Here is a 16696-nt window from a genome sequence, read left to right as displayed (position 1 = left end):
ATTCCTTACTTATTTATTTCAGTGTGTGTGAGTCTCTGTGGGTGTGTGTATGTTTGTGTTACATGAGTTACAATTGGTATACAATGAAAACACAATGTGAGATTGTGAAATAGGTTAAACAAGGTTTGAACTTTACAGTAAGGAGGTTTGCTTTTGTAAAAAAAATAAATATTGAAGGTGGCTGTAAGTCACAAGTGTGTTTTTGTACTTCTTGGTCACATTTGATGAGAGGAACTGAGTGATATTAAACAATTTTCAGACTAAACATTTATATATATTTGTTTTAAGGCAAATTATCCTTATTTGAAACGGACTCAACTAAATAAATGATCCCTATAAGAAAACAAGCTAGAAAGAAACTGACGTTACAAACCTAAATACACTGAAAACCTACATCAACACCTCACAGAATGAAATATAGTCGACACTAGCAGGCGTCCATCCAGCTGCCTTAAATTAACACGTTTAAAATCAATATGCCTTAAAAATCCTAACCTTTAACCTTTCAGAAACAAACCAACAAATAGAGCTAATAACCTGGATTATAATCGAGAGTAAAAACGGCAGAAAGCGTCATTCATCGTTGTAGTAATGTAAAAAAAAAATAAAAATTAATAAAATGTAAAACTTGACATAACTGCTTGTGCGTAAATAGAAAAGCAACAATTATTTATACTTCTGCTGAAGTACTTATAATTATGAGTATTGTTTATAGAATTAACACCCAATAAATATATCAAGTCTAACAAATGAGGTGCTAAAGTTGGGACGCCGAGCGGATCATATGGTGTTGGGTGTTTTTCAAGTCCAGAAATATTTCCAGCGGTCGGGTTTGTCTTACTTGTAGGCAGAGGCAAAATGGTAGCAGCCTTCGTTCAACCAACTGCAGTGTGCAGTAACAAGTGGGGGAGGGGACAAGCTGCATTTTTCTATGATGCACATAGTCAGAGAAAACACACATTACTCTGGAACTTTGTCTGGCATCTTAATAAACCTTTAAGTCCTAAACGGAGTGCTGGTGATCCAGCCAAACTTGCAGTACCGTAATCCCGCCACACGTAGCGCTATCTGACAAAATTCCAACGGTTTCTGAAAGGGGACACGTTGCGCTTTCCAGCCAATATCGGGTTACTACAATAATTGTTTTAGTCACAGGACATTTAAAGAACTGCGTAGAATTAAAATAAGTAAAAAAATATCCAGGTGGACATTTTAAATTTAGAGGTAAAAGGTTTTAAAAGGACTGTAAACCAAATACAACTGCAAAAATGTAAAACCTTGATATGAGTAACACCTCATAGCTAGTCCCATCAAATAGCTGAAAGTAACAGTGAAAGTATTCCAATAATACGTGTGTTTATTGTACCACGTGACTACTTCATAAACTTATTGATAATCAGTCAAAGCCAGGTTCTTCCGATCTACTCTATAAATGATAACTCCCTGATTATTGTTACGGATGGCATCTACCCCTCCAAAGGAAGGCACTAGGAACGGTTTGTGTGTCCTTGGATTTTCATCGGCTCGACTCGACCAACGGCTGGATAACAGTATTCCTACAACACAGAGCCGTCTACCTGCCTGAGCAGACTGGGGTCCCGGTGTGCGGCTCGCTGCCCGTTTGTCCTCACAGTCCTTTCAAACTCTGCTGTGTTGGATTCTCACGCCTAATGTCCCCACAGAAGAAACCTCCACCTGCAGAAACAGGCTGGATGTTGCTCTCTTATCCAGGTAGCTCCTTCCAAACAGCTTATTTGCTGTCACGGTTCCTTACATCACTACTGAAACCCATTACTTTCTGACTTTTCTGCCGAGTGTGTTGTACTAAAGGTAGAGATATCCGACCCAGTACACAATGTTGAACAGCAAGAAGGACGTGGGGAAAAACACACGCGAGTAAGCGTCCAGTTCCAGTAGGTCTATGTGGACTCTTCCTCTTCTCCAGGCGCCTCCTTTGCATTCTTCAAAGCAGCAAAAGAAGCTCTGGCAGTCTTTCCCGTCCAGACACTCATAGACGCAGGCGTCCTCGAACTCCTGCCAGTACATGGCATTGTTTAGAGCGATGACGGTGTGCGGAGGAGGTCTCACATCCAGCACAAAGTTCTGAAACACAAGATGTTGTGAAATTAGATTGAATGTTTCGCAAAAAAATACGTTGAATTTCCAGGGAAATGGACAGTTCTGTTATACGCAGTGCCAACTCCCCTCCTCGCTTAGCTAACACTGGACCAACTCTCCATACAGTAGGTCCTGAGGTTCGTTAAGTCTGTAGAGTTTCATCCTGGTCAGGACCGTCACATGGTTTTCATGGAAGTCCAGCGGACCTGGAGGTTTTAGCTGATCTCAATCTTTAATTTTAGTGCAACAGAATACCAAACCAGACCAACCATGACCAATGAATGACAGACTGCTTAAAGACTGCTAGGTTTCCCCCAGAAAATTTGCTAAGCCTGGTGGTTGGGTGCTAAGGCAGTCATTCATCCAACGGGCTGCTGTGTTTTTGAGTTAAAAAATGTTTAAAGTTGACAGGAAATATGAAAATATCACTTGATAATTAAGTGTCCTTAAAATATTGGATGATTAATACCTGAACAAAAACTATAAAGTCTTAAAAAATTGCAAACATAAAAAAACAACAACTTAAAATAAATAAGCAATGCTTAGCTTGGAGGGGGCACAAGTAAAGCCTGGTGACCCGCCAGGCTTATAATACACAGAGGGAAACCCTGAGACGGGTAGAACTAAAATTGGAAAATGATGAGCAAAACAAGGATATTTACCGTACATTAAATGAAGAACAAACGAAAAAATACTTTATTTACAAATCAGGACAGATATTTTAATTTAATCCCTTTAATTACTCAAAGCGTAACAACAAAAAAAGTACCCAAATTATGAAGCACACCTGGTGTGGTGCAATCCCAGAACTAATAAAAACTGAATAGCACTGAATTCTTAGAGAAAAGTTTCAAGCAACTGAGACACATTTATTTGCATTCATTAATTTAATTTGAGATTATATTTTATGCCCACTTTACCTGTAGTCTTGCTTCAGTGAGAAACAGCTGTAATTTGGAGTTGCATTTTATCTTGACAGAATAATAACACGATTCTGCAGCTTCAACAATTGACGTTTGTTTACTCGTGTTGGAAAAACTCAATGCTGACTGTATGCTACAGTCTGTAGTGAATCCCCAAAGGACAAGTCCTCACGGACCGGACACCGACACCGACAAGATGATAAATCACTACATGCACTAATGGCATGAAGCGGTACGGCGTAGACCTTGTGTCTCCTAAGTGGGCGGGGTTTCATTGTTGTAAAAGTGGGGCTGTCTGGGTGGATGACGGAGGAATTTGTGCTGTATGATGCTACAGGTGGAAGTCTGAGCTAAAAAATACATGTCTAAATGAAATGTACGTTCTACTGGGAATATAGATTCATGTTCCCCTTTGCTTTAAGATGTTCTCATCTTTGCAGAAATATAGACTTTAAACTGAATGAATTTGCTCTGAATTAATTGAGCTTAATGACAGTTTGTGACAAATGATTATTTATTACATTAAATTATAAACCAAAAACTTGCTGCTGATCCAAAAACGAATGTTGAATGTTTCTATTTCAACTTTCTTTCTTTACTTAATACATAAAATTATCCAATCATTGAATATTTATTTATTCATCATATTTTTTTGTTGAAATCAGTTTTCACTTTGACAGTTTTACGCCATTTCCCTTTTCCCGGTGGTTTTCTCAAGATAACGTCCTAATTTCCCGATGGTTTTCTCGAGTTAATCTCAATAACTCAAATGACATGAGTTTGAAGGATGGAATCAAACTCAACATACACACCAAGCATCTCATGATCTCGAAAAAACAAACTTTGTTTTTTTTTATTATCTCGAGAAAATCGTCGGGAAATTAACTCAACAAAACCGTTAGGGGAGAAAAGTACGAGGAAAACATACTTTTTCAACTTCTGTATTAAAGGGGATTTTGTTTAGTTTTTTGTTGTTGTTTGTTTTTGTCCTTAAAGCCAAATTTTGTTGATTGATTTTAAAAGCAATACAAAGGTAGCACATGCAAGGGGGTTAGTGCTTTTTATAGACACTGTAAATGAAATAAATGAATTTTTGTTTCGGCTCGGCGACTGGCTCCACGTAAGGAGAGGGGCCCTAACATTTGGGGTTTGAGTTATGCTGTAATTCTATTTTATATATATAAATCTCCCTGTTGGGCTGTAACACCCACAACCTCTGGGGAGTCAAATTAAAGGATGGATGCTTAAGTCACAAAGTCGTTTTAATCCTAGTTGGAAACCGCAGAATAAAAGCTTGACTGACACACATAGAGAATCACGCTCAGGCCGAACGCACCAGCCTTTTAGGTTCCATGTAGCTCGGCCTCCGAATGCTGTATGAGTAGTAATTTAACGTTGCGTACTCCATCAAGGCAGCAAAGACAAACAGAAAGCAAACGGTGACGAAAAGGTCCATGGCGGTGACGTAAGACACTCTGGGTAACGACGTCCTGGCCACACTACTCAGAGTGGTCATGGTGAGGACTGTGGTGATCCCTGAGAGAGCAAAAAGGGAAGAAATGCATTCAGTTGGAGCAAAATAACTTTTTATTTTTTTATTTAACATAATCACAGTCCAAAGAGCTGAGTATCTTTTAAATGTACACCTTTTCGGGTCGATCTGAGTTTCCGGCTGCGGTTTCGATTAAAGAGCTGAAAACTGAAAATCGTATAAACCTCGATAAGCTCGTATCGACGTACTTAATGAGAACGTCTTTTAGTTTCTTACACTCAAGTTTTTCCATTCAAGAGTTTTAATGCCAGTCAGGATGGGAAAAAAATTAATAAATAAAACATCTGTTATTGTTTTACTGGCGTTCCCACGGTAACCATCTGGCATCTCACACTTTTCCATTATCCCTGGGCTGCCGCTGTGATTGCCCTCATCCTCCTTTCTGCCAATGCTGCGGCAAACATTTCAAGGTGTTGCCATAGCAGCAGGTAAACACCTGAGGAGCGTCCATAATGACTGATTCCTTACTGGAAATTAATCATTTTCCTCAGTAAACCTGTTGACCTTGGTCATTTTATGCATTCATTGTCTTTCTCCTGCATCCTCATGTCATTGTAATTGATGAACATCCTTTAAAGAGATTAGGATTTTTTTTCCCACCTACAATCAATACTGTCAGAAGAATTGTGATAAAAACTAAATACGACATCGATTTAATAATTTAGCCAGTCAGTCAGTCAGAGGTCTGGACTTTGACTGGGTCGTGACAACGCCTCTGTTCTTTTGTTGTTCAGGAACTGAGCAGACCGGAGACCGCTCCAGAAGCAGGAAGCGGACTGTAGCGCAGGGCATTCTGGGTAAATACAACCAAAACAAATGCCATGAGTCTAGTACTAGCGGGAAAAAAGATGAAAGAGAAATCCATACAAACACTAAAACCTGACACCACTCAATTTTTGGTTAGAATTTGTGAAGAGGGAGGTTGCGCTCATGTCTTCTTCAGAGGTTTCCGTGTCATTACAATCAGGCGTCCCTGCCGCAGCGCCACCACAAGCGAGGAGGTGGAACAGGTTTCTCTATCCTTGTGGATTATTTCACACAGCGCAGTTTGAAAGTGAAACGCAGCAGCTGAAAATGTAGCAAAAGTTACAACTTTCGTCCCCAACTGAGCTGAATTTACCAGAATATTTTAGAAAACGACGTTAGAGGCAACTTCTCACACCTGAGCTGTGACGCCACATTTGAGATTTTCTCCTGGTAACTCAAAGCAAATGGTGATATTTCAGTCTTTATCTGATACAGACGTCAGGAACTTAAACGTTTATCATGCAAACTAAGTCCTATAGCGTCAGAGATGGAGCTCCTCCAGACGTACACAGTCTGATCTGTGGGGAATTTACCAAAAAGATTACCAGCCAGCTATCTTAAATGTTTTCCACTTAAATAGCGTCCAACGATAGACATCAAATAGATTGAAGAATGTCTTATAACCCTTCCAGGATTGATGGGCAGCAACAATTTTTCCTCCAAGCCATTTTGCTAATGTTTTTCCTGCTGGCATTTTGTCAACACACACCTGTACGCTGCAGAAACTCCTGCTGGTATGGAGTCGGTCACACTTGCTGATGATTATTTAATTGAGTGCATCCGATTAGCAGCACATGGATGCTAATTTGTCTCTTACATCCCAGGATGGCACCAAGGTTCCCCCTTCGTTTTTTCCCAGTTTTCCCAGTGTTATATAATGATGGAGCGCGGTGACAGATGCCACAGCGTCAAGGCAAAACACAACACACAGACGCTGGTACTGGCTAATGGAGCAAACGACAGAGATCAAATTCAATTCAAATTCAAAAATACTTTAACGATCCCAAACGGAAACTAAATGTTGTTGTAGCTCGTGTTAATTCAAACTCTTCAAAGTGTTATTGCAGATGGTGATGGCTGCTGGCAGGACACAGCTCTTGTATTATAGCAAATAATAACAATAAATACAATCACACATAAACTCATCTTCTGAAAACACACTGAAAAAAGCAAACAGACGATTCAACTTAAATATATTGTGTTAACTGGTCATGAGAAATAAAATTAAAAAGTACATTTATTACGTCGTTTAGGTTGTTATGTTAAACAAACATAAATAAAGTAAATTTGACAAACTTACTTTGATTTTATGACAGAAATGAACATTATTATTATTATTTTTTAATTGGAGCTCCATTCTCTTTTCTCGATGCAGTTGCAAATGAGCATAGAAATTAATTATATGATTAATAAAGTCAATAGTGAGGAAAAGTAAAATTATTTACCTTTATAAATGCCAGTGGTCTGCACAACAACAGAGCATGCACAGAAATAAAAACGGCATAACACGACAGAAGCAGCGCTAGAAAAAACAAATTAATTAGAAAAAATATAAAGTGATATGAGTTGATGAATAAAATGCAAATCAACAAAATGTAGAAATTTTGCAATTATGTTCTGAAATATAAATGACCTAGAGCTGTTCTGGCCGGAGTGGCGTCCTTTTTGATCCAGAAGGAAACCCAGGAGAGAACCACGGTGAGGATGCAGGGGATGTAGGTCTGGATGGTGAAGTAGCCCATCCTTCTGCTCAGGTCAAAGTACACCGTCATCACCACGTAGTCACCTGAGGTTACAAATATTACGACAATTACCAAAAACGAGAAAAAAACATTTGCAAATTACACACGTTGAAAGTCGAGCAGCACAGTTGAGTACTGAGTTGCACCTGAAAAACCTTCCCTGTAACAAACCAAACACATATTTTCTTACCGTTTGTGTTAATCTAAACCATTTATATGAATCTTGTCATTTCCGTTCCGCATGCTGCTGCTGCTGCAGCTTCCAGATGTGTCGTTCTGATTGTGCAGATTGCTTGTTTTTCCTAATGGAAAACGTGAGCCGTGTCCGGCGCTGCGTCCAGAAATGCAGCGCCCTAATAGAAAAACGTGCTGTGCCCAGTGTGTTGAGTCACTGTGAACGCCAAAACACCACAGAGCAGATTAAGACACGAAGATACTGGAAAGTCACCGGATCAGAGCCGCCCACGTCGGCTCCTGTCCTGCTGTGTCTTGAGAAATAAGTTCGGCAACAGGAAACAAAAGGGAATTTTGACGCATGTGTGTTACTAATTATGCACTCCTGTTCGAAATATGAATGTTTTTTGGCATCAAGGATGTGTCCACTATCCACAACCTTTTCAGATTATTTTAATTTTTTTACACTCAAGCCCTCTAGTGGTCAAATAATTGGCAGCCTGGTTTATCTTGTGAACAAATTCCATAAAATACAGAGTTAAATGTAAAGAAAGGAGATGCCAGGTCGTTGTTTCCCTTCGGCTTCGGGGTCTTTCTGCACAGAAACCACAACTAAACACTAAAAAAGTGCGACAGATGTATGAAAGTAAATGTGTGGTCAGAAGGTTTTGGATCAGGGTTTTACAGAGCCGTCATTTAAACCTTTAAACTCTTAAGAAATAGATTCAGAGGGAAAGAAAATATTCATAACGCTTTAAGATTTCTGTGAAAATAAAATGAGAGGAAATTTCAGATAGTCTGAACACAGAATTATGTCTAGCAGTAGATGGCTCTATTTTAGCATGCTTAAAAAAACACCTTACTGCATCGTTGCTAAAGTCTTATTTTCATATGTTACTTCCTCTTGTATGTTTTTCTTCTTGAGTCTTATGTACATAATTTTTCTTCTTTGTCTTTTTGTCAACAACATAAACAATGCTCTACAATGGAAAAGGAGCGAATGAAAATCAAACAATAACTAAAAGCACATCATGATTCATGTCATTCAGGATCAGACAGAAATAAACTTGATGCAACCACTTTCTAATTTAGTTAACTTTAAAGTATTTACACATGAATGGAAGTCTACTGAGAAACCACTGAATTATCTGCAGCCTTAGATTAAATGTGAAGCTCAGAATTTCATCACTACGTTCAAACTTGTTTTATTCTCGTCTCTTCAAAACCAAGAAGAGAAATACGGCGGCGGCCATTTTTATGCAGTTCCTTAGACACCAATTGTTTTTGTTAAAAGGTGAATGTTGTGCAAAATTATTTAATTAAACTCTTTTTATTTTATTTGACATACAGTTCTGAAAGTGAACCATCCATGCTAATCTTATCTCCTTCATATTTTTGGTTTACATCTACCCATATGCACACATTTCTGCTCATAAATCTTTACAACTTGAAGGAGCGTTTTGGTGTTCAGATGGAACCGTCGTCTCATGCTTGTCCACAAAACGTCTCCAGTTCATAAGCGTCGGATTTTACCTGCCGTCGTCTTTATGACGTCCGTTGTGTTTCTGAGGCCCATGAAGTCGAACTGGTACAGACGCCAGGACTTCTGGTCGGCCGCCTCCACCGAGTTCTTCCTCCACTTGTAAATCATCTCATCTTGCGAGTATCCATCTGGAATTACACATAATTGCACATCCTAATGATCGATCCCCCACAAACACGCACACCCACACGCACACACACACCCACCCCCACACACACACACACACAGACAGAACTGGGGACAACCAGAGCTACATTTGTCTTGAGCTGGAGACTGGCTTAATAAAAAGCCCAGCCTGGAATGAAGACAAAAAGAAGAAAAGTGAGTTAAATGGAAGCTTTGGCTCAGTAACGTGGCGAGTCGGTCTTGTTGTGGGGCTAAGACTTCGCACAACGCCAACCGAGCCTTTGGAGGATTTTTACAATCAAGTCATTGCAGGTTAATGTTGGGGTTTCTTTGCCAAATTCCAAGTGGAGATATCATCATCTCCAATAGGATCACTGACAGAATTATAATCCTGCTTGATAGTGATTTAACGTAATCAATTTTAAATAAACAATGTGAATTGTTGGGAAAATGGTCCTCTAATCGGTCATAATTAATAAACTAATAACCATTTAACGCTAACTATTTGATTAAATCAATATTCAGCAGGTCATTTGCATAATGTTCATGAGAATACTCCTGATTTATAAGTAAAAAAAATTCAGACGACTTAATCATCAGGACCAAACGTCACGTTCACACGCCTCGTCTCGTCTGATTGTACCTCTCTGGAATCAAAGAGAGTTGACAAGACGATCACAGTCCCTTCAGAAGGCGACTTGTTCTCCTCAAACTGGGTCAAACACAGGAAACACACTCTCTTCTCTGCACTAGCACTCAAAGGTGTACACACACCTGTTAAAAATTACAGGCTTTTAAGATTGATGAAATGTTCAGCCGCATATATTATTTCAAACCTTTTTCCTCCAGTAATGCAGGATATATCTTAAACTGAACAACAACAAAAAATCTATAAGAGGGAAGAAATCTAAAAAAAACAAAAGAGCTGCTTTGATAAAATGTGCAAAAATGAACACTTTGAAAACCCAGATTTATTCTTAATCAGTTTTAATCTGCCATCAATTATACTGGATCCAATTCATTTGTCATAGAGTTCAGTTGGATCATTTGGCTGAGACAATGTCGCACCAAACGCGTTCTGAGCGTCAGGCGCAGCCAGATTTGAACTGTTTGTGGCGTTTTGAGCGTCCAGCATAAAACAACGACTGAAGCTGACGCGCCCTCTACACGCCTCAACATCAAAGTAAAAAGGAATCGAACTGGAAGCGTCGGACGCGTTTGGTGTGAACGCACCATTACAGTGAGGTTACACTGGATCAAAATGATCTCATGTTAAAAAAATAAATAAAATAAAAAGATCAAAATGCATTACTTATTCATACCGTGGCTCAACATACAGGCAGTCATCTGTAATTGGAGAAAATATGGGACAATAGTGACATTTCAAAGAACCACTAAAATGCAGCCTGGCAGCACCAAGTAAACAAAAAGAGCTGAAATCATTCACCGATCTGAAGAAACTCAAGAACAGATGAGAAACAAAGTCACTTACATCTATCAGCTTTGACAGTTAAAAGATCATCTCAAGCTCAATTCATCCCTTTAAATATCTGTCAAAAATACACAACAGGCATCTGTAAACCAGTTATTTTTATTAAAACATTAGCTGAGATTAGGTATCAATTTAGAAAACCTGGATTAAAGTATCTTTTATAGTCTCCCTACTTGGAGTAGCCTTTGCTTTAGATGTGATTTTTAAACATGTTTTTGTCTGCCGTTTCTCCACATTTAACATGAAGTATCTGTGTGGCGTTCTGATTGTTCCAGAGCCCAACAGGTACGGCGGCTCCAAAAATAAATAAAACTTTTTCCCAAACGAGAAGAGAGACATCGCCATGGAAACCCGCGGACTGATCTTTGGGTAAGGAAATGCGTCTAATGGATCTCAGCGGGATGCTTCCACAGACGAGGCAGTCTAGCAAGTAGGTTTTAAGCCCTAATAGGCTGCATGGGGCGCAATCACACCGAATGGCTCTCTGATGCCACAAGATGACACATTATCCACACCTCACGCCTCATTTTCAGCCCCGCGCTTCTTTCTTCAAAGCAGCGCTGAGATCCCCGTCAGATGGACGGGAGAGCCTTTAGGAAGCTGAGCAGCAAAACATAGGAAGTAAACAATCATGTCACAGAAGACGACAGCAGTGGACGGAGAATGAGACACAATCACAGAGCCGTTGGACAGTAAGGACATTGCATCAAAGTCTGGGTTTTTATGACACATTTAAGTGTGGATATGAATTTTTTATTTTTTTATTTAGGTGATATAAATAAATATTAAGAACTTAAGGCATTTTTCTTAGAATTACAATTTGTATTTTTGTAAAAAAAAAAAAAAAAAAAAATTAAACTTCGGACAAGCGTAAAAGATAATAAAAAATAATTAAATTCTAAGTCTTTCTGTCCAAGTAAGTTCAGTCTGAAAGCAGAAAACAAGATGGTGAAAAATGTCTCCAGAAACCTGAAAATGTCCACATGGGATATTGTAGGAAGTTCTTCCTATTTGTTATTTAGAAATGATTTCTGAGTCTAACAAATATGCAATGATATGTAATGATGATAATAATCATTACCATGTAGAGGTGTGACGATCGATAGGCCACCGATCATAATCGGCCGATTTCCGTGAAAAAGTGTATGATCGCTGATCACGGCCTCTTGTTGCCGATCACACAAACCGATCACCTGCTTCTCATTTCGCAGCCTGCCTGTGCAGCTGGTCTCCTCTTTCCTTCACACTGCGCAAACGCGCAGCAACAAATCCTAAGCAATGTGAAACTATAACGCACTGAGTGAATGGGGAAGTTTGCGTGTTGCGGCGGAAAATTGAAGCACGTGGGGTGAATGAAGCACGTCAAAATGCATCAACACGACGAATCTAATATGGTATAAAAACAATGCCATACTTGATGGAGTTTGGCTACATCGAGGCTCACTGCAGTAAAGACGATCAGATAGCAGGTAAAGCAGTGCACAGCTACAAACTCTCACCCGGATTAGCATGAAAGCTAAACAAATAACCCGCAAAATTATTTAAGTCATCGAGCTGCGATGTAAGACGCTGGTTCTGCTCTCGCTGTTGAACCGCTGCTACGCGCTACTGGTAGTAATATTTCACAGACGGAGCGCCGCTTCTGCTCCACCTGGTAGTGACTCTCACACCGAATCTCTGCTTAAAGCTGCAGCATCTAACCTAAAAAATAAATTTTACATGAGTATTAAAACCTTCGCTGTCCTAACATGAGACAGATAATCTCTGAAAAAATAATTGATCTCCTCTCTGCTCTGCATAATTACTCCGCTCAGTCAGAAACAGCCAATCAGAACTAGCAGTAATCAGCTAGCCGCGATGCTATCAGGAAGTTTTTATTCAGTAACTCAGGATTGTTACTGATACTTGAATCTTTTGGCAATGTTGAGAGGTTTTATTTTGACTCTTTACATTATTTAGCCTCTTTAGAGCCTTCATATGTTTTCATATTGATAATTATCAATAGCAGTACAATTTGCACAATGCCTGTTTTGTTATGTTTTTTTCTTGGAAAAAGCTATTTAAAAGCTTTTATCTAAATTAGGGTGAATTCATGGTTCCTTTTTCCACATAATGTAACCATAGTGCTTATGATTAAAAAAAATAATAATTATGTGATCGGTATCTGTGATCGGCCCTCATGGGTGATCGGAATCAGAATCGGCAGGAAAAAACCTGATCGGCACATCTCTATTACCATGTATGAACACGATATTCAGATTGCTGACGCCGGAATCAAATCCACAACTTTCTAACTCAAAGATTTCTTAAGAGTTAGAAGATTCACTGCAGCCTGCATTGACCCAATTCAGTTGTTTCTTTTGCAGTAATGTGACCTGTATCTGATCTTTTCATGACAATCTGTACAACACAGGTCGGACTCTTTTCAAAGGCGATCCGGGCCACTTGGATATCTGATACGTATCCGATTCAAATGCGACCTAACGACCAGGTGGGATGAATGAGATACTCGATAAATGTCACTATTCAGGGTCCTGATACGCAGAATAGAAAAACAACAAACATGGCGGACTATAATGAGGATTAAGGTGTTAATATGCTGGCAACAACTCCAATATGTAAGCTATGCTCCACCGTTAGCCTGCTTGTTTACTTCCTCAAACACTGAGCACTTCTTCTTTTTACAGCGGTTGGCAGAACACTGAGAACGCTGAGTCTATTGCGCCCTCTACTGCGCACGCGTGACACTTTCAGATCGTTTGCAGTTCACACTGGAGATCGCATGCAAGTCGCATATATTTGGACGTGTGAACGCCCAAAAACATCTGATTTGACAAAAAAAATTGGAATTGGGTCACTTTGGGCTGCAGCCTTATTCTACCTCCTGAGCCACAATCGCCCCTAAAATGACTTTAAGTTTGTCTGATATGAAGGATCAGCTTCTTGTCAGATGTGTTTTTATAAATTTAAGAACAAAACCTACAGATAAGAATTTACATGAAGTACCCATGGGGCATACATAGAATTTCTTTTACCTTTCTTTCTGGGTTGTGATTGATTGATTTAATTAAACTTTTTTTTCAGGGTGACAGGACTTCAATTAATTTTAAAAACAAGAATTCAGGAAATAGCTTTGAATACATTGTAGACTGTCCAAAGTGGGTCAAAATTAAACATACGGGCTTAACATAACCCAATATTTGAATGATTGTTCCTTAGAGAGCGGCAGCTAAGCTACTTTTTGTAGCCATCAACAAGATCCAGGCATAATCCTGGCTGATATTTTACCGGCCTTTGTGTTCAGAAGGGTTCGATTTAAATTGGTTGGTTTCCTGCCACAGATTCGGCTTTTCATCATGACCCATAAATTTTGAAAAAGGGGTTGAAAAGGCAATTCCATAATTTTAATGTAGTCCTGCTTTATTCATTACAAACTCAGGGAAGCAGCCAAATGAGATGAACACTACCAATTCTGATTATAGGAGTGAAAAAAGGTAAATGCCATATATTATGTAAATATATATCCACATCTGGCCAAAATGATGCATACACAAAATAAAATAAACTCAAATTCAATTCTGTTTTTAAAAAACATTAAAGTTGCTTGTTGAATATAATTCAGTGATGCGGAATCTAAATCAACTTTGTGTTTAGTTAAATACATAATTCCTTTAGGGTTATAGATAAATAAATGCTATATATGTTTTCCGAGCTTTCATAAAGTCTCCCAGTGACGGCTTGCAGATAAAGCACCTCCTGTGCCGCTTTTGACAAATGAACAGTAGTGGTTGAGCGCGGCGTGTGGATCTCCATAGTGGCTGGCAGCACAGTGATCCATCTTATTCTGCCAGGTGGGTGAAAGCATCTGTTCTCTGGATGGAAGATTTAAAGGGGCGGTATTATGTCTTTTCCAGGCACATAGTGCCATTTTGTAGGAAAATCAAGTAACTGTCAATTTCAGTGGTTATAAAAAGGTTACATTTTGAATATGACTTAAAAGAAATTTGACTTCCTAATTAAACACCTTGAAATCGGTGCCTCTGTTTATTTAAAAGTTCCTTCTCTTTCTGAAACTCCACCTTCAGGAAGTCATCACAACATGGCTCCTCTATTAGCCCTTTAATAATGTTTTTTACCCGTCTTGCTCTGTGAAGTAGCTCCTATAACGAGCTCAGCAGATGCTCAGTTCCAGCAGGTGTTTGCTAATTGCTGCTGGCTAGTCTGAAGGAGCTGAGTGAGGCCTGCTCTGTGAGGAAAAAGCTCAATAGCTGGGATCGGCCGCTCCGAGGAGGAGTTTCATCTTGAAAGCGTCACAAGGTCCGACCAGGTGTTTTGTACAGCTGAATGGTTGCCATGGTAGATTTCTCAAACATCCATGAAATAATCAAGGCAACACTCCTGGTGTGTTTTTGATGAGGGAATGACATTATAACATGATGTAAAGCTCAAAAAACATCATTTTCACAGAATACTGCTCCTTCAGAAAAGTGGGGACACAACACATGCACACTTTCTGCAGCCTTTTGTCATACAAAAAGTCATGTCAAGTATAATGATATTTTGTTTAAAATGGCAAAATATCAAAGTTTATAAATAATATTGTCACCTCACTAAAATAATGGCTAAAGTCTTTTTTTTTTTTTTTTTTTGCCAAAAGTGATTTTGGCAACAACAAAAAAAAGAAGTCACCAGGTCTTTCTTGTTCAAAGATAATTTAGGCAACAACAAACAAAAAAAAAAACAACACTTTTTGCAAAAACTGATTTAAGCCATTATTATTTAAGCAATCTAGATATTGACATGCAGTGTGTATAACACACCGATGGTTTTAAAGAGTATTGAATCCTTGCAGCTGTAAGTAAACATTAAGACGTTAAGGATTTATTGAAGCGCCACCTAACGAGGTGTTACTCACAGCTGGAGAAGATGAGTGGGCACGAGTGTTCATCCATTGGAAAGTTGTGCAGCTGCAGCTGGCACTCAGCATTTATAGTTAACCTGAAAAAAACAACAACAGGGAAAACAGAACCTCAGTTCATTAGAAACCTTTCATGATAATGGCATAAAGACTGTTTATGCTCTGATTGCAAGAAAACAAATGACAGGAAAAGTCAAGCAATGCAAAGCAGCTTATGGTATACATTTTGAAGCGTCAAATGTCTTTTGAAAGTGAACAATTTCCCCAAAATAACAAAACAAACAAAAAAAAATTTGAACAAATAAACATGGGTACCATGGTGGCTATTTAAGTCCATATTTATCCATTTTGTATTTTATATGGAAAAACTTCCAGGACATGTAAACTTTGGTTAGTCATTTGTAACCCCAATCAAATAACCTTGGTTGTAAGACATTTTTTTTCTATCATTCATATTCCCTTAATTTTGGGTGAAACAAGGACACAAAATAAAATACTGGACAATAACAATTATGGAAAACGATTTATGACAAAATTATAAAAACTGAGAATGCGTGGTGGCAATGATCTGGATCGATTTCCTGAGGATCAATGAGTGATGAGCAGGAGGAGAGACTCCATCAGGACAGAAAGGCGACGGAGGATTTTACACAATGAAGACGTGATGTTCAATTTACATCTACTTACCCTTATCAGGGTTTATTATTCAATTTACAGAAATCCAAGTTTGTAACATTTAAATACACTCTGTTAGAAAACAATTTTTTTTTCTCCTAAAACCTTTTTTTGGATGTGAAATATTAACAGAAATGAACTGATAATGTCACAAAAATGTAACCAATTTAGTCAGAAGATCAGATTTCTCTAAATCAAGTGAGGCTGCACTTAGTCCGGATTGTCTGGACCTCCTTATGATCATGATAGCAGCCTGCCTCCTCTCACATCAAACACAACCACAATCAGGCAGGACAGCATGAAAGGAAGTAAGTACATTCTCAAGCATGAGGCGTGTTTCCCTGATGTGGCTTTCTCCACTTTGTTAGAAAGGATGCAGGATAAAAGCAGCAAATGTAAAGCCTAGGGAAGGACACATAGGAGTGAGGAGAGGAGGTAGGAGTTGTTTAAAATAAGTTTCTTCTACTTCTTTTTCTGCTTTTCCTTTCGGGGGTTGCCACAGCGAATCATCCATCTCCATTTAGTCCCATCCTCTGCATCCAGGGGCGGATCTAGAAAAATATCTATGGGGTGGCAAGAGGGGGGCAGGGATTTTTTCAGGGGTGGCAGCATATGCCTATATATAT

General features: G+C 38.9%; 1 protein-coding gene across 1 annotated transcript in view; it reads right to left on the bottom strand.

Annotated features, from left to right (window-relative positions):
• Nucleotides 1-1178: 1178 nt before the first annotated feature.
• gabrg3 (gamma-aminobutyric acid type A receptor subunit gamma3) overlaps nt 1179-16696 on the bottom strand; it is a 44157-nt gene continuing 28639 nt past the window's right edge. Inside the window, 7 exon segments of the mRNA XM_017304351.1 lie at nt 1179-2103; nt 4378-4577; nt 6846-6881; nt 6884-6922; nt 7034-7186; nt 8850-8987; nt 15393-15475. Coding sequence (XP_017159840.1) covers nt 1825-2103; nt 4378-4577; nt 6846-6881; nt 6884-6922; nt 7034-7186; nt 8850-8987; nt 15393-15475 — 928 coding nt within the window. The 3' untranslated portion in view covers nt 1179-1824.

The sequence above is a fragment of the Poecilia reticulata genome, linkage group LG4 (assembly GCF_000633615.1).
Source record: "Poecilia reticulata strain Guanapo linkage group LG4, Guppy_female_1.0+MT, whole genome shotgun sequence".
Taxonomy (NCBI): domain Eukaryota; kingdom Metazoa; phylum Chordata; class Actinopteri; order Cyprinodontiformes; family Poeciliidae; genus Poecilia; species Poecilia reticulata.
Note: the sequence above shows the minus strand (reverse complement) of the source record. Positions and strands in the feature narration are given on the sequence as shown.